This window comes from Protomyctophum bolini (assembly GCF_963924005.1).
Source record: "Protomyctophum bolini genome assembly, chromosome: 6".
Taxonomy (NCBI): Eukaryota; Metazoa; Chordata; class Actinopteri; order Myctophiformes; family Myctophidae; genus Protomyctophum; species Protomyctophum bolini.
In genome coordinates this window covers 22,638,292-22,661,261 of record NC_137867.1, presented here as the reverse complement: position 1 = coordinate 22,661,261, position 22,970 = coordinate 22,638,292, and the positions used below count along the sequence as shown (strand labels likewise).

The window sequence follows — 22,970 nt, the reverse complement described above, 5'->3', positions numbered from 1 at the left end:
TGTGTGTGACTGTGTGTGTGTCGCTCTGGCCACTTTAGGTGTTGCAGCACGGACACATATGTACGTACATAGTATACATATATACATACATACATACGTATACTTACACGTATGCATACACATATAGCTCCACATAAGATTGGCACCACAAAAAGCCTCTTTCTCCCTAGGAACTGAAGCTTGTCTGCCATTTTGCCAAGCACCATTGCTCTGGACAAGTCAGCCATATTAGACAACTGGGAGCTGTCTGAGCTCTCAGGCCATAGAAAGGTCAGCCAATGGCAAATGCCATAAAATTGACTGCACCTCCTTAGTTTACCCAGTCTACCTGTGGTTGACTGAACTATATAGCACCACTGGGGGCTCTGACAGAGTTTTATCCAAGTGGCATAGAGAACTTCAGGGGTCCCGAGTTGGTGTTGGCTAGACCACACTCTCACATCGCATCAGCATGCCATAGAGAACAAACCCCAGACTCAGACTACAGCAGACAGTATCACTCTAGCAGATATGCACCCTGGAAGGCTTGTTTTAACAGATATTTCTATTGGCATGGCTGAAGGAAATCCATCCTTAGGTCCCTCTTTTTTGCTTACAGTACTTTATTTGGTCATACAGATTTCTTGAATCTGTACAATTTTACGGTTTGTCCTGATTTTTTTCTTTTTCTTCCTTTTTCTTATACATTAACAAAAGAAAGACACCATCCTAGATAATGGTTATTCATACCATACAGTACATTCACGAGTAAATCCTTCCTTTATGTTATACAGTTGGCAAAAGCTGAATGCAACCTGCCACCAAAGCACAGATTGGTATGGAAATAGAACAAAGACGTGCAATACTTTTGTAGCACAAGAACAAGACAAATGGGTATTCACAAAAGCACACACTATGTGCAAGAATCCCATGTACAGTAACAGCATACCACATGCAATTAGGTCACTGATATTGCATTTTCTCTTAATTGATTAATTAATGTCGTCTTCACATTTGAATAGTATATCAGCAACAGACAAACTCTGTATTTATCATTACTGTACAGTAACAGAACGGAGCATCTCCTATCTGTGCGTTGCTTTATTGAGCCGCTGTAGCAGCATGTGACAGTGTTTGGCTGTAAGGAGAGAGTTGGTGACACGGTCCTAAACATTATGCGATAATCCCAGCTAATAATGTTCTGTGATGGAATACGTGCTCCAACTGATGCCATAAAAGATGGATAAAGTGCTGCTTGTGGCCTGGGCTGGGGGAAGAGCATGCTGGTGAGGCAGATGTATGCAAAATAATGAGTGTTGATGGGACACAGCAACATCAGAGCACTTGTTTGAGCCAGAAAACCCCAGACCACAGAAAATCTACTGAATGTTAAAAGTTCCGTTTCTTTGGCTGCAATTGAGCTCAGAAAACCTAAACAAAATAAGAAAAATTACAAAAACTTATTTTATGTCACAATCCCAGTATAAAATTCTCCTGAACTCACCTGAATAATTGGGTTAAGATAAGTGAATCCATCAAGCTTTACTAATACAATGTACATTTACAAAATCAGCAACCATACAATTGTACTTAGTTTAGCACTATATATATCAAGTCCCTGCAATTCATAACATAGTGAAATTAATGGAAAACATATTGGCTTCCTCAAAGACAAAAAAAAAACATACGCTTTGTAAAAGTCAGCAATAATGTCAAGTCAAGTCACAGTGAGTCATATTCAATAAGCTTCAGGATGTACTGTAAGCTTGTATTTCTGACACATTCTTCTAGTTTACTCTATCCATTAATCAGGGGTTTGGAATGATTCCCTTCAGTTATTCTGCAGTGTCTTTTTGAAAACATTGTATCCGATTTAAGGCTGGGATTCCAAATATTCAGAAAATGTTCACCCAATGTCCAGAGTCAATAATACTAAAAAGCTAGTTGTCCTATACAGTAGGTAAAGCTTACTGTAGTTGGCATAACTGGTTAGTCTTCTACGCTCAGTGACTCTGCTCAGGTTTCCTGTTCATACAGAGGCTCTTCCTCCATCTTTCTCCTTCTTTCATCCCCAACTTTTCTCTCTATGTTCACTACGTTTGTTTTTCTGAAAGACGTCTGTCATTCTGTATGTGTCCCTGTCTCTCCCATCTACACAGATAACACTCTTTCTGTTCCCACTGTCACATTTAATTTGTTTCCCATCCCTCTCTCCTTCATTGTCTCTCACTCTCTCTCTCTCTCTCTCTCTCTCTCTCTCTCTCTCTCTCTCTCTCTTGTCGTGTTACAGCTGTGATTTCTCCCATAATCCTATCTGATTACACTGAGTCCCCCTTGTGCGATAACCTTTTACTTCAAATTGAGCGAACCAGCTGACCCACCCCTGCCTTCGGCTCCTGTTAGTATCTGCTGCTGTGATTTGAATGTTTCCTGGCAGGCAGAGCTAGCTCAACTGAGACGCATTTGTTAGCGCAGGGAGAGGGGGAGAATAATTCAGCTGTCTGCTCTTCTCTCCTCTGTTGTGCTCTCTAGTTTTGACCTACGGTATACCTCTCTCTCTCTCTCTCTCTCTCTCACGCTCTCCGTGTGTCTCCCATCCCCACATGCCGCACACTGAATGATGGCGTAAGGGACACTTTAAGGCGATAAATATATGCACACTTGGGTAGTTGGATAAATGGCCATTGATGTCTGGGGAAGTAAAAGTAGCTGGGCACGCACGCACACAGGCACGCACGCACACACACACACGCACACACACACACGCAAACACACATATTAATTATACGAGTGATTTGCAGGGCTTTGGAGCAGGGCACTTAAACTGTGAGTTATGGGCGGTGGAGGTGACTTGATTCAATTGTCGATAAAGCAGGCGACAACTACACGTGCGCAAAAACGTGCACGCTCACACACACGCACACACACACACACACACACACACACACACAGTCATGCTCTTTGGCCATGGAGCGATTTACCTCTCCATCAGGTCAAGCCTTCTCCTTCAATGGATTAGTGATTTGTGAAGGTCACACACACTGAAACACGCGCATGCATGCTCACTTCAGATGATGCCGATTTGTTCTTCCACCTACCACTAAGGCGTGTGTGCGCATAGCAATCAGAGTGCAGACGCTCAGGGACGAAGTGACCCAGACAGCCGGTATTGTGGCTATAGGGAAATTTCTCTGTGGGATATTCTTGTTTGGTTTTAGAAGTAACAGTTTCGTCCTCCTCAATCAGAATTCATGCAGGGCCGTTCTTTTGATTTAAGACCATTTAATGAAAGCATGCCTTGCAGTGGGAAGCAGACATTGTGACCATGTTCCTGGAAAATCACCATGGCTACTGCCACTGTGTGCTGAAATATGGTCTCCCTTTGCAATGGAGAAACCACATGACTGTTCTCATGATTACACATTTAAGAGAGTAAACATTGTTGAATTGTTGAATATAAGAATGTCTTTGCATATTGCTCTACCAACTCTGATGTCCCTGCCATTTTGTCCCTGCTATTCTTGAGTGGTGCAACCACTTCTATAGACAGCTGTGTGTCCCTGGTTGGCTGTGTCCCTGGGTCTGAGCACGGAAGTAGCATATTTTCACCACCAAGCGGAGGGTGGCTAGCCGGAACCAGCCCGGCCATCTGGGCGCGTTCCTGGGGGCCTGGATGTTCCGGGGACCCCCACATGGTAACTCTGTCATTTCTTGACCATTTCGGATGTGGAACGGCTCGCCGGAACCGTGCTGGCATCCTGGGCGGAAGTTCACATGCAGTTGCACCACTCAGTTCACACGGGTGTCATTTTTTCTCTTGCATATCAAACTCTTGAAGAAGTACTGAAATGATGATGTGTGTGCGTGCGTGCAGACTGTGCACTGTGTGTTATGTTTATGTGTGTTTGTGGTTTCAATGTTTCACCATTTCGTTAGCCACAAAGTTTTCCACCAAATGTCAAGTGTGTTACTCCGGCAATATACTCATAAGTGCTGAAGTGGTAAACCAGTATGTTTACCACTGGCTTAGAAATGCGACAAAAACAAACATATCTCCATGAATTCAAGCTTTCATGGGGTGCATATACATTTTTGGGTGAACTACTCCTTTAAAGAGTATAAAATGTGTGGGCTCTTTATGATATAATTTATTTTTATGACAGCAAAATACAAAAATACATAGGCTAACACTATTTCACTACTGCCAAATTGTGACACATTTCTCCAGACTCCATGCCCACACACTCCCCCACCAATGGTTCATGAGATGAGTGAGGGAGAACTTGACTGGCCTGCACATCGCTTTGACCTTAACGCTATCAAACACTTTTAATTAATAGCAATGCAACCCAGGCCTAATCACAGTGTCTGACCTCATTAATACTGTAGTCGTGTGGTTAAATGGAAGAAAAGCACATGCTTTCAGCCCATTGTTCTCCACTATTGTGGGATGGCATTTCAATAGTTTTCACATTGCTGCTGCAGTTTGCTTCACAAGACTTCAGTGTGGTCAGACACTTAATTTTGTTCTATTATGTCTGGCATGTGTAATTATGGCATTGTGATTATAAGCCAACACTTCAAGATAGTTGCATTTCAAGTGCTTCAAAAATGCAGATTTATTTATTTAACTACTGCTATTTAGCAGTCCTTTAATAATTCTGATATCAAATAAATAATACATTATTATAGTTAAGACAACTTAACATAAAATAATACATATTAGGCATGTTTATCTCCTTTAGTTACTCCCAGAGTGCTTCGGATTTAAGTATTTAACATATCAAATGTTTCAGAACCTGATTGCCCTCAGACCCCCTCTAGAGGCTTATCCCCTACAGGGGCCCACACCTCTAATCTTAAACGATGCTAGAAACACCATTGGTCTCAATCATTTTTGCTTTACCAAGCCAGAAGCTGACTCATTTCCATTGCGCTGTGTGCATGTGCAGGGGGAAATTAAAAGTCCAAATTATGCTCACAGAGGCTGCGTGAGGTGTGTTTTCTGAGCTATTTTCTCCCAAAGCATCTCGGCTTACGTCTTTATTGCCTGAGCAGTTCCGCTATGGGGGAAGAGTGCTATGATTTGGCACAGGAAGCATGCAGGCAGAGACACCCATTTTGGATAATTGCACTGAAATGTGCTTATGTAGAGGTGCCGGAGGCGGCGAGCTAAACCGCAAACATAATAACAGTTTGGTGCTTTGGAAGAAACAGTCTTGTGTATGGAGAGAGTGCCCTCACTCTCAGGCTAGGGTGGGTGGAAGCAAGAGAGGCTGAGAGGGAAGGAGGGAGAGGACAAGAAAATGTGGGCATGAGAGAGAGAGGTAGAGGGAACACGAGAGAGAGAGAGAGAGAGAGAACGCGACAGAATGTGTCTGTAACATATGTACATAGGGTCATTCTGAATAGATGCCCACATCACCTCATTGTATTATTTAATTACGTTCCACAACGGTTCCCTGGTGAACTTCTGTCTGTGTTTTATTGACTGCAGTTTCGTAATGAAGTGGGGTCATTCAGTTGTTATGATGCAGCTGTGCCTTCTCCTCTGTACGTCTCCTTTGGACACACATGCACGCACGCACGCACAGTCTCACAAACTAGTCATCTCTGTGTCTCTCACCCACTGCTGTCTTCTTCTGTCACTACAATGCACACACACACACACACACACACACACACACACACACACACACACACACACACACACACACAGTCTGAAAGCTGTGCCTCGACATCCCTTAAGCAGTTTGCACTTTAATCTTGTTTAATTTAATTCTCAGTCTCTCTGTGCCAACTCTTCATTTCAATAACTCCCTTAATAATTAAGGACAGAACATAGCTCCTATGATTGGTTGGATTGTCTGTCAATGAGGTAGGGTAGGCCATGCACCTGTGTCTGTGCGTGCGTGCATGTGTGTGTGTCCGATCTACAAGCTCACAACGTGTTTCATCAGAACACGTTGTGCACCCGTATGCTATTTTCTCTTTCAAAAATAATTGTTCATTCATCGCAATCGAGGCAAAAGTAAAAGAAAACAAAACAAAAAACGTGATATGGCCCAGCCCTAGGTGTTGCGTGTCTGTGGTGGTGTGTATGTCAGGGGGTAGCCATGTGGAGCAATTACACCTAAATCTGGGTCATTACTCCCATAATAAGCCATCATGCTCGTTCAGGCTGCCAGCCCCCTCAAGGACTGACAGTATTCACAAGTTAGCATGCAGCCTCAGTCACACTCCTCCCACGTCCTCGAATAACACTGCCAACAACACCTACCGCTGTTTATCTGATCATAAAAAGAATACACATACTTTTCAGCGCAGTGTCTATTGGGAAATTAGGAATACAGGTTGTTTATAGGAGAACAGGACGGTGTTTGGAATTTGAAACGTGTCGCAAATGGTACAGTGCCAGATATTGTCACATTCAATGCCATCTGAATGTTTTTGGGGGGTGGGGTGGTGGAATGTCTTTTTTTTTAGGGCGGGACGGTGCCTTTGGGTGAGAGTGGTTTCCTGACTTGACGTGCAAGATTTGTTTTCTACGGTCGATGTTAAAATGTATGACACTTTGGCAAGGCAAGAGGCATTGTCAGTCTCTCCTTGTCTTTTTGAATGAGATCAGCAGCCTGATAAAGGGGACAGCCATGAAAAGCATATTTATGGCCAGGAGGCGTGATGGATTGCTAGCTGGATGTCAAAGACGTGAGACGGATAAGTCGAGATGATAGAAGTCAGACTCACAGGCGGTGTCAAGGCAAGTGGATGATTTAGAGGCAGACGACTATAAATAGAGAGACTGATGGGTATGTGCAAGCAGGTGGTTTTTGTACTGGAAAATGGAGACAGACAGCGTGCTGCAAACCTCCAACCTCACGCTGGCTCCTTCCCTTGCTTTCACCTTTGTGCCTAATTTATACTTGGTATTGCGCTGTGTCGTGCACAGGCAATAGCCGATTTACAAGCTCACAACACGTTTGTGATGCGACACTGTGTGAGCTTGTAGAGCGGCTATTTTCAGTGCACGACACCGCCACCGGCATGCAAACCAACTATAAATCAGGTTTACACCCACCCCACCTCCACCATACTTGCTGTCTGTCATCCTCCGTCTGTATCTTCTTTTTGCCTGCGTTGCTTTCTTTCCATTCCCTGTTCCTTCTCCCTCTCTCTCCCTCCCTCCCTCCCTCCCTCACATTTTCTGTTCGTTGCTCTCCTCCACCTTCTCTGTCATCGCTCGGTATTGTAAGGTGACAACCCTGACAAAATATGTTCGGAGTGACTTTGAATCAACAGGTTCAGCATTAAAAAACCATCCATCTGAAGGGCGTGTCTCAGGGTCTATTTGTGTGTGTGTATACTGACAGATGAGGTGATAAAGAGTACACCTGGGAACTAAGCAAGCAAAAAATGACACAAGGTTAACATGCGCGCATGCACATGCGGCCACACACACACACACGCACGCACGCACACACACACACACACACACACACACACACACACACACACACACACACACACACACATACATTTTGTCCTCTCTTGGAAGAGAGTTACACTATGTCTTGGTAAACTAGACCAGAGTAAAGAGACTGCTGTCGGTGCACCTCCCTCCAAAATACTCCACAAGGTGAAAAAGTTCTGTTAAGGTGTTTGCACACTGGTCTGTTTTTTCGGCCGAATATCGGGGCCAATTTTGGAGGACGTAAAAAGAAAATCAAAAAAACCGGCCTCACTTTATATCAATCACGTTTGCACACTGCCGCAGTGCCTCAGAATCAGACATGCAAAAGTGTAGCTTTTCGGCGAAAATCGCCGTTTTTATCCCAAATATAGGACCTGTGTGATTCATGCAAATCCGTTAAAAAAATGTTTGGGGGGGGGTGAGGGGGTCTGTGGAGCCCGAGCTCGCTGCCCGGAGAATTATCTGACAGACTACTCTCGTGAGTCACTAATGATTCTGAGCGATATTTCTGCTTGCATCTGGGCGGCATGATGTGCGCAGCCGCTGGTCGCTCCGCGGAAAAAAAACCTGTTTGTGTGGACTCGGCATGAATTTTGACACACTGTCTGTGACTCGCCAGTCGATCCATTAGTTTAGCTGCTACAGTTAGCATTAGCAACGTTAGCACTTTGCGTTATACTGTCTGTGGTGTGGACGCGCCGGCGTCAGTTTCTCTCGCTGTGTGTGTGTGTGTGTGCATGCATGCGTATGAGTAAATAAATAAAGCACGCGCGCGTGTGTGTGTGTGTGTGTGTGTGTGCGTGCGTGCGTGCGTGCGTGCCAGGGCTTATACTAAATGGATATATTAAAAACGAAAACATGCAGCTCAACTGTTGAATAAGGAGAGGATGTTACTCTACATGTCTTAAATTGACTAAGGCTAAAATAATGAAGTAAACTGACCCTGTTGACTAAACCATCCCAAAACATTTTATTTGTATTATAATTCATTATTTTGCCAGTGAATATAATTTTCTATTTTACATGATGTGAAGAGTGTAACTGTAAGGGATTTTGAGATGGGAGTGTGAGTGCTGGACCAGTTTCTTTCTTTAAATCACACCTGTGTGAAGTGACCCTTATCATCATACATCATCCATTCATTGTCATTTTTGTGACAATGAATGTGTAGGATTGTGTAGGACAAAAATAGCCGATATATGACAATTCATTCATTGTCAATGGCATTTAGGACACAAATCTACTGAATATAGGAGGGGCTAGTGCTCCTCGAGGGGCTAGTGCTCCTGTTGGAGTAAATTAATTGTTCTATGACTATCAGGACATGAATGTTAACATCTTGCTCAATACGGACTAGATTTGTACTGATTTAGTAAATAATCATCTGTCATTTTTGAGTGGTGCAGCCACTCAACCACACTATAGACAGCTACAGTATGTGTCCCTGTGTCTGTCCCTGGCTGGGTCCCTGTGTCCCTGGCGGTGTCCCTGTGTCACTGGGTCTGTTCCTGGCTGTGTGCCTGTGTCACTGTGTCATTGGGTCTGTCCCTGGCTGTCCCTGTGTCACTAGGTCTGTCCCTGGCTGTCCCTGTGTCACTAGGTCTGTCCCTGGCTGTCCCTGTGTCACTGGGTCTGTCCCTGGCTGTGTCCCTGGCTGTGTCCCTGTGTCACTGGGTCTGTCCCTGGCTGTGTCCCTGTGTCACTGGGTCTGTCCCTGGCTGTCCCTGTGTCACTGGGTCTGTCACTGGGTCTGTCCCTGGCTGTGTCCCTGTGTCACTGGGTCTGTCCCTGGCTGTCCCTGGCTGTGTCCCTGGCTGTGTCCCTGTGTCACTGGGTCTGTCCCTGGCTGTCCCTGTGTCACTGGGTCTGTCCCTGGCTGTGTCCCTGTGTCACTGGGTCTGTCCCTGGCTGTGTCCCTGGCTGTGTCCCTGTGTCACTGGGTCTGTCCCTGGCTGTCCCTGTGTCACTGGGTCTGTCCCTGGCTGTCCCTGTGTCACTGGGTCTGTCCCTGGATGTGTCCCTGGCTGTGTCACTGGGTCTGTCCCTGGCTGTCCCTGTGTCACTGGGTCTGTCCCTGGCTGTCCCTGTGTCACTGGGTCTGTCCCTGGATGTGTCCCTGGCTGTGTCCCTGTGTCACTGGGTCTGTCCCTGGCTGTCCCTGTGTCACTGGGTCTGTCCCTGGCTGCCCCTGTGTCACTGGGTCTGTCCCTGGCTGTGTCCCTGGGTCCCTGGCTGTGTCCGAGCACGAAACATAGCGTTATAGCATTTGTTCACCACCAAGTGTCACTGTTGCACAGCCTAACACACAGACACACAGGCCGGGAGGAGGGCTAGTACAGTACAGTGTAGTATATACTGTCCCCCATGACACCCCCCCCCCCCCCCCCCCCCCCAAAGTGGGTTTAGTACCGATAAACGCTTAAAAGATTTGCGCCGCGGTTTTGCCCGCGGCACAGCGTTGGCCCCGCACACTGTCACCTTTTTCACCTTGGGCCTGTTTGCATGCCTGCAGAATATTTCGTCCGTATAACGTTTTTTCGGACCGGGTTTTTTAAATCTATTTATTATTTTATCCTTTTTCCACAGCTGTAGTGGGGTCTAGTGGGGTGTTGGTAATAGCTAGTGAAAGACTACTTTCGGATTTGCAAAACGCAGTGAAAATACGCACCAGTGTGCAACCACCTTTACAAACTGCGGAGGGATGTATATTGTGTACAGTATAAAAAATCTTAGTCAGTTATGTTCACACTTTTGGATCTCTTGTGTTGAAACAACAACGTTAAATAATTAGCATGAGTTAAAGCTGCGTATACGTAACTCGTGGGAGACATCGTGTGCATGAGCTTCAGGCGGTACTATTTGTCAACCAGTCAGTGTACTACCCAACACCAGGGTCTACATTTCTCAATGTAAGAGTAACCAGTCAGTGTACTACCCAACACCAGGGTCTACATTTGAATCCACACTATTGATCCATAATGTATAAATGATAGATAAGGGTTCAGGACAACGAGACCTTTTCGTGGAGGGGTCAGAATGAAATTTGGACTTAGACTGTTTTTCGTCTGTGGTACTCTCAATTTAAGAGTAACCAGTCAGTGTACTACCCAACACCAGGGTCTACATTTCTCAGTATAAGAGTAAGAAGCCCACCTTCCACCACCACTGCAGATGTGCTATACTGTATTTTATTAATATACTTTAGGCTTACATACTGTATGTGTCAGGTACTGTATGTTTAAATGACTAACATACTGTATGTTTCAGGTACTGTATGTTTAAATGACTAACATACTGTATGTGTCAGGTACTGTATGTTTAAATGACTGTCAGGGAATTGGAAACCACACCAGTCTACCAGGCCAGCCGTATTTCCACCAGAAGGGGGAAGAAAACATGACCTCAATGATTTCAATACACTGCCTGCTGCTGCCTCTAAGCTGTTGTGACATTTGGCTACTTGATATGGAAACCAAAAATCCACCGATAGAATCAACTGAAGACTCTGACAACAGAAAAGATTTAAATACTGAGCATTTGATACATTCAACAAATATTTATAACCAGTAATGGAAATATAATGGAGCCTCAATGATGCATAGTAAAATCATATTCATGTATTCATTTGTAACACAAAGATTGTACAAATGGAACCAAATTAACCATTTTGGTTTAATCTTTACACTAAATCACAAAATGAACACTCCCGATTTCACAGTGCACTGGGTTGTGAACTCCAGTCAACGGTGTGTTTGATTAGGGTACACTCTGTAAAATCACCAGTGTTAATGTACAGTAACTCTCAGGGTTAAATTAACACAAAGAATTGCGTAGCATTGAGACATGCTCAGTGTTAACATGTTGTAGAGAATGTGTGTGTTCTGGATGACATGCTCAGTGTTAACATGTTGTAGAGAATATGTGTGTTCTGGTGTGCGGTATCGGGGTGATCCATCATTCCTACTTGGTCACGCTGCTTAGTTTTATGATCCCTCAGACACCTCTACTGACTCAGTCATGCTACAGCTCTCTCACACACTCTGTAAAATGCTGGGTGCTTTCTGCTCTATTTGTACGCTCTCATGGTTAAATTAACACTAACAGGTGTGTATAATTGCACACCTGCAGCCGCATATACTGTACTGTACAGTGTTTATACAAAACAGACACATGTAAAGACTATCATTGTCAATGTACACTCATTTTGTCAAACTAAACGGATCTTCATCATACTGACCTGATGGAGATCTGGTGAGATCAAAACGTTAAAGAATAAAGTAAAATCCTTTGCCTGGAACATAGTGTAGGGACTCTACATTACCTCCTTTGATATTAGTTCTATTGGCCCAGCAGGCCAGCCCGACTGTTGATGTGCGTGTGCTTTGAAAGTATGCTTCGAAAGTATTAAACATCATCTATTTTCAACCTGAAGGTGGCCTTACACTAGCCAATTTATTTCAATCTGAAATCTGATAGCACCACACACTACAGGATAATCGGGCCCGATTATTTTATGCAGCACACACTACACGGTTTTAAAACTCGGGCGCAGCACACCCAAGGATTCTCGGCCCCGAGGGAGTGGAGAGGAGGAGAGGAGAGGAGGAGAGGAGAGGGGGAGAGGGGAGGGGAGGAGGAGAGGAGAGGAGAGGAGAGGAGAGGAGAGGGGAGGAGGAGAGGAGAGGGGACAAGGAGAGGGGGGTTGCGGGGGAAGAGCGGGGCAGAGCAAATATCAAACATTCTTGATTCTGTGAGCGGCCCCGAGCAGATCGGAGGGATTACGATTGGATCTTTTATACACTCAAACTAGACGATAATTTATGCCCGAGAATCGCCCCCGATTGAGTCGGGCACCACCCGAGCGTCAAAATAGATTATCGGCTAGTGTACGGCCACCTTAAATCCCATTGTTCTTCTGTGAGATCAATAATACAGTGTGCCAAAATGACTTCTGTGTATTTCTCCACAAAAATTGACATCACAAGATATTGACAGGGAAAGTAATGCACGCCCAGTGACTTGAAAAAGCGCGTTTGACGGCATAATTTCATGGAGAAATACACAGAAGACAGGCTTCATTTTTCACACTATGATTGATCTCCTCACTCACCTTTAAAAAGTTTCCTTTAAAAACAAATTCTAGATTGACTATATTGATGGTATTTGTACTGTAAATACGATCAGAGGGATGACACAAGCTGAGATATCGTCTTCTCCATGTTGCTTATTAGACTACTGTGCATTGTGAAGACTCCAGTCGAGCCAGTGTATCATCTACTGTAGTCTAGTGCACTCAGTGACATCATTCAAATGTCTGAACCTACAGTATGCTGGTTGTGAAACTAATTGCAACCGTATGATTTTCTCTAGTGTTCTATTTCATAGTGAGACAAGTTTGAATGAGTGCTTGGGCAGTCATGGACTAATAATCAGCATTTTGTGTGTGCATGTGTGTTTGATATGTATTTGTGTAAGTACGGTACACTCTCAGAGTTAACTGATATTGTACATGTATGTGCATCTGCACTGTGTACTGTGTACTGTCATGTGTCCATCTTTTTTTCTCTCCCAACATCTAGTTTGTCCTTTGTCGGCTGTAATCGGTGTTCCACAGTATGCCTTTCAATACTCTACAGCTTCCCACTCAGTCTCACCTTAACCCTAATCCCATGGCGTCCTACACTTTTTGAAAGGATAGAAAGGGCAAAAGGTTTGCTGGTCTTTGGAATGAAATCTCATTGAAATTCTTTCTTTAAGTTTGTATAATATGAGTTTTTATCAGTTTGAAAAGAAAACTGCTTCCTCTCTCCCTGTTTTTCCTCTCGCTCTGTCTCTCTTTTTTTTCTTGTCACTCCCCCCATCACTCCCTACCGTACATGTGCTTCCTCTTAGGAATCCATCAAGATCGGCTGATCGGCTTCATAAATATAGTCACCTGCTAACTCTCTCTCTCTGGATACACCGTTTTATGGCGTATTTTCTCTGCAGTGTACTAATGGTTTTAACATCTGTTCAGCGCAGTTGCAATAACAGGGCATTACATACAGTACAGTATGTTATACGTACTGTATGTGAATGCAGAAGCCCACTGGTAGGCTATTATCTAGCGATTGGGCTGTGAAAGAGAGGTGGAGGGGAGTGGGCAAATAGGTTGGTGCATTGAGAGTCTGGAGAATGACAGAAAAGGTTTGAGAGGAAATATGAGACAGAATACTTTTCTTATAGAAGCATTCGAAGATGGAAAGAGAGGGGAGTGGAAAATATTTATTCATTAAAGTGAGATGACAAGTTATTCCAGAACAATGAAGATGAGAAAGAGGGGAAGAAGCATACAGACAGACAGACAGACAGACAGACGCCTGTGAAATAAACAGATTAGATCCAGCCCTAGAACCACTAGAACAAACAAATGTACATCATACAGTATTTGCCCACTATACACTTCAATTCAAATACTAATCCCATTCAATGCATTTGGGATGCAATTGGTTTCACTCACAGTCGGAATCAGTGGTAGTTTTGTTATCGACACTCACATAATTATCGTTATCGCGGGTATCGTGTAAATAGACCTTAACTCTAAGTCAAGTTTATATATCTCCAAGAACAGGTCTCAAGTCAAGTCCTATTCCAGTTCAAGTCTATAGAACTGCCCGGCCTTGCATGTGCATTCACTTGTCAAATGCACTTACCCACAATGCCAAGGCCGCACAGCAATATTGCCCTCCATTTCCTGCCTTGTGCTTCCTCCCTTCCTCTAACACTCTCTCTTTCACCGTCTTCTCATCTCAGCTTCCAACTAACTTGCCTTCAAGTCCAACTACGGCAGGCATGGATGGATTTAGCTTTTATTGAATCAGTCCGCTCGCTGAATTCTTCTGTGATAAATAAGCAACACGATCCCTTTCTGCTTTTGTAATACTGTCATTTATCACAGCACGCTGGGCTATTAATGTGAATCGTTCAATGTCTTTGGCCCCGGGCCGAGTTCTCGCATGTCTCGCTGGCGGGCAGCAACCCAACATGTCTCGCTGGCGGGCAGCAACCCAACATGTCTCGCTGGCGGGCAGCAGCCCAACACTTCTCTGGTCATGTCTCGCTGGCGGGCAGCAACCCAACACTTCTCTGGCAAGTCCATGCGGAATGGAACCGAAGGGCAAAATAACAGGCTTCACCCAAGCAGAGAGTACGGAGAGATGGGCATGCCAAGCACAAATAACTACAATGTGCTTAGTGTAGAAAAGCATAAATGTAACTGTTTGTATTACCAGTAGCATGACAGAATAAAAGGTCTAGGTCTGGGGTGTATATCAGTCTAAAGTTTAAGTATATGTTGTACTTAATCTCATGGCCATGTTGCTCTACAAGTAATGTTTATTCAACGTGCAACAACAAAGATTTTTTTTTTTTACATTGACATCAAGCCACACATTTAAGTACAGTAGCAGTCTAAAAGTAAAGTTCACATTGGTGGCATCTGTGGTTTTCTCTCCCTTTCCCCTCAGCATCTCTCTATGCTGTGTGGTAATGTGTGTGCATTAGTCAATGGTTAAGAATATCTAGCTAAGTGTTTTTCCTTGTTTACATTTTTGGAGCTGACAGACTGGAGAGAGAAGCCAATGTATGCATGACTGACTTTAACCAGCGGCTCCATAATTACCATGTCATTGTCGCCTTGGAAAATGAGCGTTAAATTATCCCTGCAGAGGCCAAAGCACCTTCAGTCGCACAATGACAGGGTGGTTCCACCCAAAATGGCCTTCCTTAATTCAGAATCACAGGCTCTCTCCAAAATGGCCGGGCATACGCCTCCTTAGCGATGCTCATTGTGTCATCCTACTTTGCCAGGAAATTAATTAATCCAACTTTTTTTTTTATGTTATCATTTGGTGGCAATGGCTCTTGGTTATCATGTGAAGTTTCAGCATGTGTACATATTACACTAATTACATTTACTACTTTTCCTCATCTATCTCACATAACACAGCTTTGTCTTTATGTGTAAATTGTGTCTACCCACTGTATTTTTATGTAGAAATATCATGGTGACCATCAGTATGGACCGCAAAATCACAGCAAATTCTACAACTGTAAAATGTTAGTATGCCATAGGCTTACTAATTACTAATTTATTTTAACTCACAAATATTGCTCCTTCTTTGTTTCTCTCCTGTAGACCTGAAGAAGTCATTTGAACAGGAACCACTAGGAAAAGAAGTGTCACTGGAACAGGAGGTGCTGTTACAGTGTCGCCCTCCCGAGGGCATACCGGCTGCAGAGGTACGTTCTCAACATTTCTCCCTGAGCTCATGTGAAAGCGAGATGAGTCTTTCATAAAGTCAATTTATAGTTGTCCTACCTAGATAGACTATAATTTGTATTTCCAGCGCAGGGCTGGATAACAGCCTGATGCTTGAACAACAGTACTTTGTGCACGAGTTGCCACACCACTCACTGACACACAAATACAGGCGACAGCCCTACCGACTGTGCCACCGTGCCACCCGATATGACTTAAGTTGATCTGGCCTCGATCAGTCTCTCTCTGATTCATCCAGGGACGTCCGTCTTAGTGGGCAGAATTTATGTTGTTTGAAATCAGGTGATTCTGGGCCAGATCTGACTAGTCTTGGTTTGACTTGATCTGGCCCCAATCGAGACATCACTAATACGTCCAGGTTCTGACCGTGCTTGCTGGGAAACTTGGACAGCATACGTCGCTCTAAATGCATCGATTGGTGAATGGTTCAGCACCACCGCTGATGGTCACACCATGCGTGCTGTGACCCAACACCATGCCGTTTTTACACAAGAGAACAAAGCAGCACACAGAGCAGCCATGCACCTGACTGTCCCAGTCTGAGTCTCCACAGAGGCAGCAGGCAATATTGTGTAGATAAGCCATTGCTAACACTACAGCAACAGATGTGAAGGGTTAGAACACAAATACTGTAGAATTCAATTCTGGAATGACGAGCTACGTTGTTGTCTTTAAACTCTAAACATTAAAAGACAGAGATACAGCAGTCTGTGTACGACATTAAAAAGGTCTATTCAAGATAAAGTGTATAATGTGACAGGGTTGCAGCAGATACAGCTGCACATAACATGATAACTTAAGCAACAAAAGCTCAGGTCGATTCCAGCATATCATTAAATTCTTTCCCGCCTTTGGTCCGTACATCATAATTGAAGAAATAATAATGAAAATTGTATAACTTGTTCCATTAATGTAGCCATACCAATGTATTAAAGAATGAGAGATTAAGTTGAAAAGCATACCAGACATTATTGTGAATATTGGTGTTGTGAAGAGTTACAGAGTTTTTTACCACTTAACCCTAAGCTGCTATTTTTGGCAAAGAGAGGGAAAAGATGCGGGGGCCAGGTATCATCCCTGGGTGACACCAGTCAACAAAAATAATAGGGTTTAAGTGGTAGTAGTTGTAGTGATGGTAGACTTAATAATAACTAGAGCGGTGCCCGTTGGGCACTGGCCTACTTAGAACGATGCAAGTTGGAAATGCATTCCCCACCCAGTTATTATGTCCGTGTCCCTTTTATGCCCATATATGGAGTTCTTTGTCAGGCATGCCCAAATATGGAGTCTATTCAGATGTCAGAAGGATGACAGAAGTCGGTGGGACAAACCCGTATTTAGGCATGTCCAAATATGGAGTCTGGCCCGGGCAGAGGTCTTGTGATGTTAGCTGTGGCCCGGGCACCGGCAGAGGCCTTTTGTGGTGGTTCTGGACAACCGTGGGTCCGACCAACTCGACACCGGGCACTGCACTCCCTGTGGGGGTGTCGAACGTGTGTGTCGAATTTAAACTAGGTGGGGTGAATGGTTCTGGAGTTACATGGATTACAGATGTACACGCGGAGACTTGGTGCATTTATAGTTAGATAATGTATGTTGTAGCAGTTGTAGCAGCAATGCCACTTTTATCCCAAAAGAAAACATTCATCTCAAGACAGAAAAGTAACAAGATTTGGAGAACAAACATCTTTCATCACTGTGATTTGTTGAAAATCTTTCTGATTAATGCAGTCGGAGCAATATAATGTTCTCTGTTACCTATGCCCTTCATAAACATCAAACGAAAAACACAGCAATGTGATTTGAATAATTTCACAGTTAGCATAAAAGGATGGTATGCGTGTGTTCAAGGCTGACTTTTGTTGTGTACTGTAGAATTCCATTACTGTCGATTTGTTTTCTGGAGGTAGACTACCACTTGACATCCACAGTTCAAACCTAGATTTTAAGTGCCCTGAGAACCAATTTGAAATACCAAAGTGAGAATTAAAAAAACATGACTGTCCACCTTACTTATAATGGAAGGCTGGATGGCAGACGGAAAAATGATCTGAGGCACTCTGATTATTATAAAATAATGATCCTATATTAAATCATGTATTCACTGGCGTGTTCCGACTAAGATAGTCCTCATCAGGGTATAAAGTGAAACTGAAGACAGATACAATCTTTAAGTGGTCATGTCACAGGTCACATTGCATGTTAATGCAGTCTACTTAGAGACCACATTGTAGACATGACAGAAATAACAAACGAGTGCAAACAAATAGCCTGCTATGGCAACCTCGCACTTATACAGCAACAGAAAAAAAAATATATGTAAACATTTAATCAATCTGTTTCTGTCTTCAGCGGCCCAACAGCGTGTATAAACTAATAGTGCACTAAATCACCCTCTCTAGCACCCATTAAGAAATCATGTGTTAAGGGTTTATACTGTATTTACTACGACAAGTGGAAGGCTCAGTGCGACAGAGACAGAGAAAAACCCCATTCAGAACGAGTGATGCAGTTCAAAACTGTATCATGATGAGGCACAGTACAGATGTTCTAATGCATGAGAAAATGTTCCACTTGTATTTTTTTGGAATTACCTCTATGGTCATGGCTTTCAAAGTGTTTGGATTAGTGTGGCTTACAGTAAGTACAGCCCTGTGGTAATAGTGGAAGTGGGTTCTAATAGCCTTTCTGTGTTAAACTCTCCCACAGTTTATGTTTTGTGTGTGTGCCTGATATAGAAACAGACACTCACATTCAAGGCTATAATCCACATGTGTTGTACTGCAATTAGCAAAGCCTCTGCTATGATACAGTATGTTCTTCTTTAACTAAAAAACATCCTTAATATGTTGTCTTTGTTGATGTCGTTGCAATGATTACAAGAGTCACGTCTGTACTAGGAGTGAGTTCTGGGTTCGAAGCCGTGGGTTTAGGAGGGAGGGGGTTGGTTACTCCTCACCAGGCTGTCTGGGTGTTGAAGGTGGAGGACACAGAAACACTGCACAGAGGGTGCAGGGGTTACTGAGCAAAGTGAGGATTTGGCTAATGTCATAGGCCATGCTGCTATACTGTACTGTGTGGTGAAATAGATTCTGGATTGCTGTTCACAGGCTCTTGTGTTCAGAAGGTGCTTTATCTAAAATGTGTGGTAGGCTCCCCCCCCCACCCCCCCCGCCCATGGGCCACATGTTGCCCACATGTAACCAAATGAACCCATTTGGTTACATTTATACACACTCAAGAGTTACATATGGATAATGTAACAATGAACATTGTTTAAGGATTTGTCTCTGGTGAAAGCTTGATTGAGAACATTTCTGTTGTCACTGCTCTGTTAAAATATGTTATACGGAACATATCTTTAGCTTAGTGACTCTCCTGAGAAACTGGCTGTATGGTATAAAACCAAAGTTGTTCTTCGCAGTTCATGTTATGGTAGCCCATATTATGTTCACTGTCTGGGACAGCAAAGAAAGACAAATGCAAATTCTACCATCTATGTCCATGGAGATTAGGGATTTCATTCTTACGCAGTGCATTTGAACAAACACAATTGGCAGTGTTTACAGGAGAGGACATTTCTTTATTTTAACCCATTTTGACTCGAGGTCGATCACGATATGCCTTCTAAATCAGCAGTTCTCAAACTTTTTTGTGCCAAGGACCCCCAACATGATATATATTATTCCACGGACCCCCATCTGAAAATGTTTTGTGGTACAACAACTAAATTGGGAGACAATGTGGAAAATAGGCCAAAATAAACAAATGTGCACTGAGGAATCCTACTGTATTGCATTGCCATAGCTTTCTAGTTTTGAACCTGGCTGTGACCTTCCCATCACCACACGGCCACTTGTTCAATGAAAGGTCAACTCTTCCTTTCTATTTGATGCATTAGTGTTCAGTGGCAGCGGTAAACATGTCTGTCACAGACTGTCACACAACATTATTATTATTAGTGTTCAGTGGCAGCGGTAAACATGTCTGTCACAGACTGTCACACAACATTATTTTACATTATAGCAGCACGCTGCAGGTAAATTGCCTGCACATGATTTTATCCATTCATTCACAATGTGTAACTGATGTAAACATTGTTTTTGAAAGTGCACAGATCGTTACTGCTACTCCCAGAGGGCTTTAAACAACTACAGTCTACAGCAAAGTACATCATCTACAATTCAGATCATTATTCATCTTCTTTGCTTTATTTTCATTTTTAACCCCCCCCCCCATGAATGGATAAAGAGACATAATTTAATTTCCTTGCACACCAGGGAAACTGCACTATAGCACTTTGCGAAGGCTGCACTGCCAGATAAGGACTTTCTAAATCTGGTTTTCTGGTTACTGAGGGTTTGATAGTCGATTTCAGCCAAAGAATCCCCACCTACTGATGGAGCGGGAGGCTCTATCCCCTATGCATAAAGTAATCTATATTAGCATAAAAGTCTGTAATAACTTCTTGTCTCTCTTATGTTGTGTTTAATGTCAACTGCTGAGTGAGACCGCTCCTTAGATAGATGCAGTAAGTTCCACGGCACGATGTGGAAGATTACACTGTGTATTATTATAGGTTATATATACAGTACTGTTCTCATGTGTGATTCCCCTATAGTGTAATGCACACGAGAAAGGGAATTATGCATGAGAGAATAGGGTTAAAATAGGAAATCAAATTAGCTTCTATCCGACCCCAGTGCGGTGCACCGGGGTGTCAGACAGAGAGAACACCCAAGGCTCAAACAGACGCATGACAGACAGAGAGGGAGAGAGAGAGAAATGTGGGTAGGAAAGTAAGAGATTCATTATGTTACCCCATTCTCACTTCTCAGGCTGCTTTTCTGTCCTCTCAGTGAATCTCCACCTTATTGCAGGATTAATTGGCTGGCAGTTTACCTTACAGTTTGCATATGTCTTTACTTGCGCAAGCAGAGCGTGCAAGTAATGTTTTTTGTCCGGTGGCAGCGTATGACGTAATGATTAATTTGTGCTTGATATGGCATTGGTGTCAGATTACATACTGTACATACAACATAGGGGCATTACCTTTAATCCACCCGACACTGAAACATATCATTATTACGTCACCATCGAGAGCCTGTTATACCCTGGCATTGGGCATACATATCTTCATCACGTCATACGCAGCTACGGCATACGTAGCCACGGCATACGCATCAAACGACCCAAGTAACCACAGTATACTGCTAATCAATTTACAAATTATATATGTACTGTAATTTGTAAGTTGATTAGCAGTATACTGTGGTTACTTGGGTCGTTTGATGCGTATGCCGTGGCTGCGTATGACGTGATGAAGATATGTACCAATGCCAGGGTATAACAGGCTCTCGATGGTGACGTAATAAAGATATGTTTCAGTGTCTGGTGGATTAAAGGAAATTCCTCTATGTATACATGTAACATACATAGAGGCATGTTCGGACGGAAAAACAACACACATTCAGCCATCTTGCACGCACGCACGCACGCACGCACACGCACACACACACACACACACACACACACACACACACACACACACACACACACACACACACACACTTTCTCTCTTCCCAGTGTGTTTTATCCGCTATACCTATTCCATTCATTTCCCCTAGTTGTCATAATGGGATCTCAGCCTGGTCTTTCTGCTCTGTCTGCTCACTGAAGCTGATTAGAGGTCTTTAGGTTGAAAACCTGCAGGTGACCTCTGGCTTCCTTTCCATTATGCTGCTTCTTCGCTTCCGTTACGCTCAATCCCATCTCTCTCTCTCAATCTAAAATTCACATGCACTCGCACGCATGCGCGCACCCACCTTTTTAGTTTGTGATTGACAGACGTCTGTGTTAAGCGTGTGACCACGCTAATGTTCTATTATTAGTGGCTGTGGTCATCATGTGGGCTGTTTGTCTGTCGCCTGTTGTAAAGTTGTCATTGTGATGAGGTTGGTACGCTAACGTCTGATTCACTAGCCTTCACTGTAATGCCCCAGCTGGCATCACAAGGCTCTCAACATACCGCTCTAAAGCCATGACTCCACACGCACGCTTTCACACACACACACACACATACACACACACACACACACACACACACACACACACACACACACACACACACACACACACACACACACACACACACACAACATTTGAGAAACATCGGAAAATATCTGCAGGCTCTGACAGAAAGCCAATGAAAGCTGATGGAAATCCAGTGGATTCAACAGGGAGAGTTCAGCAGTTTAAGAAGTTACTGTAAAGCCATACAGAAGCTACTGTAGAAGTTACTGTAAAGCCATACAGAAGTTACTGTAAAGCCATACAGAAGCAGACCTGCTGGACAAAATAAAAAACACAATATAAAAGAAACCTCAACCCCATGCAGTAGCTAGATTTGTGTTAAAATAGTCCAATAGTTTCTCATTGACTTCATTTACTTTGGTTGATGAAAATTCTTTGAGTTTCTATTTTGCTTTTAGAAGTCGCTTTGTTCTGTTATACTCGTATACTGTAACGGAAATCACACAGGGTCTAATATACTGTACTGTGTAATTTGTTGAAAAGGCATCGTGTATCAAAGGACCACAGGGGACCACACTGAAAACTATCTGACTGCTTCGGCAACTCTCTGATCTGTGCGACAACCCACTCCCATTTCTGCCCCTGAATGTAGCGAGGTTAATTAGGACACCGAGCCAGAGGAACAGGAGAGCACTCGTCTGACAACAAGACTGATTTTCTTTCTAAACCGAAAGAGCAGGAATGACCTAAAGGCCAGGAAAAGTCAATAGACTTCACCTAGCAGGTGGGCTTTTGTATGTGTGCGTGCTAGTGTTTCTCTGCATGCATGTGCCCCTGATGGTGTGTGTGTTTGTGTGTGTGTGTGTGTTTGTCTGCGTCTGTGTGTGAGTGATCGCCCCAGCTGCAGTGAAATAAACACATCAGATAAGTGTGTGGTGACAAGCCTTCCATGCCTCCCTCCTCACGCACACACGTGTTTGTGCACGCGCACACACACACACACACACACACATACACACACACACACACACACACACACACACGATACACTACTCTCATGGCTATGCATAGAAATGTCACTGCATGATGACACTATATATTTTTTTAGGGCACGGTTCCTGCATGGCGCAGATTTGCGTTCTGCGGTGTGCACCTTTCTAATTGACA

At 43.7% G+C, this 22,970-nt stretch overlaps 1 protein-coding gene across 2 annotated transcripts in view; it reads left to right on the top strand.

Annotated features, from left to right (window-relative positions):
* The window catches only part of LOC308317472 (netrin receptor UNC5C-like), a 232,059-nt gene that overhangs the window by 133,087 nt on the left and 76,002 nt on the right, over nucleotides 1-22,970 (top strand). For both annotated transcript variants that reach the window (XM_080766495.1, XM_080766494.1), the window contains exon 4: nucleotides 15,627-15,730. In XM_080766495.1, the coding sequence (XP_080622621.1) occupies nucleotides 15,627-15,730 (104 nt within the window). The remainder of the gene's footprint in view (nucleotides 1-15,626; nucleotides 15,731-22,970) is intronic.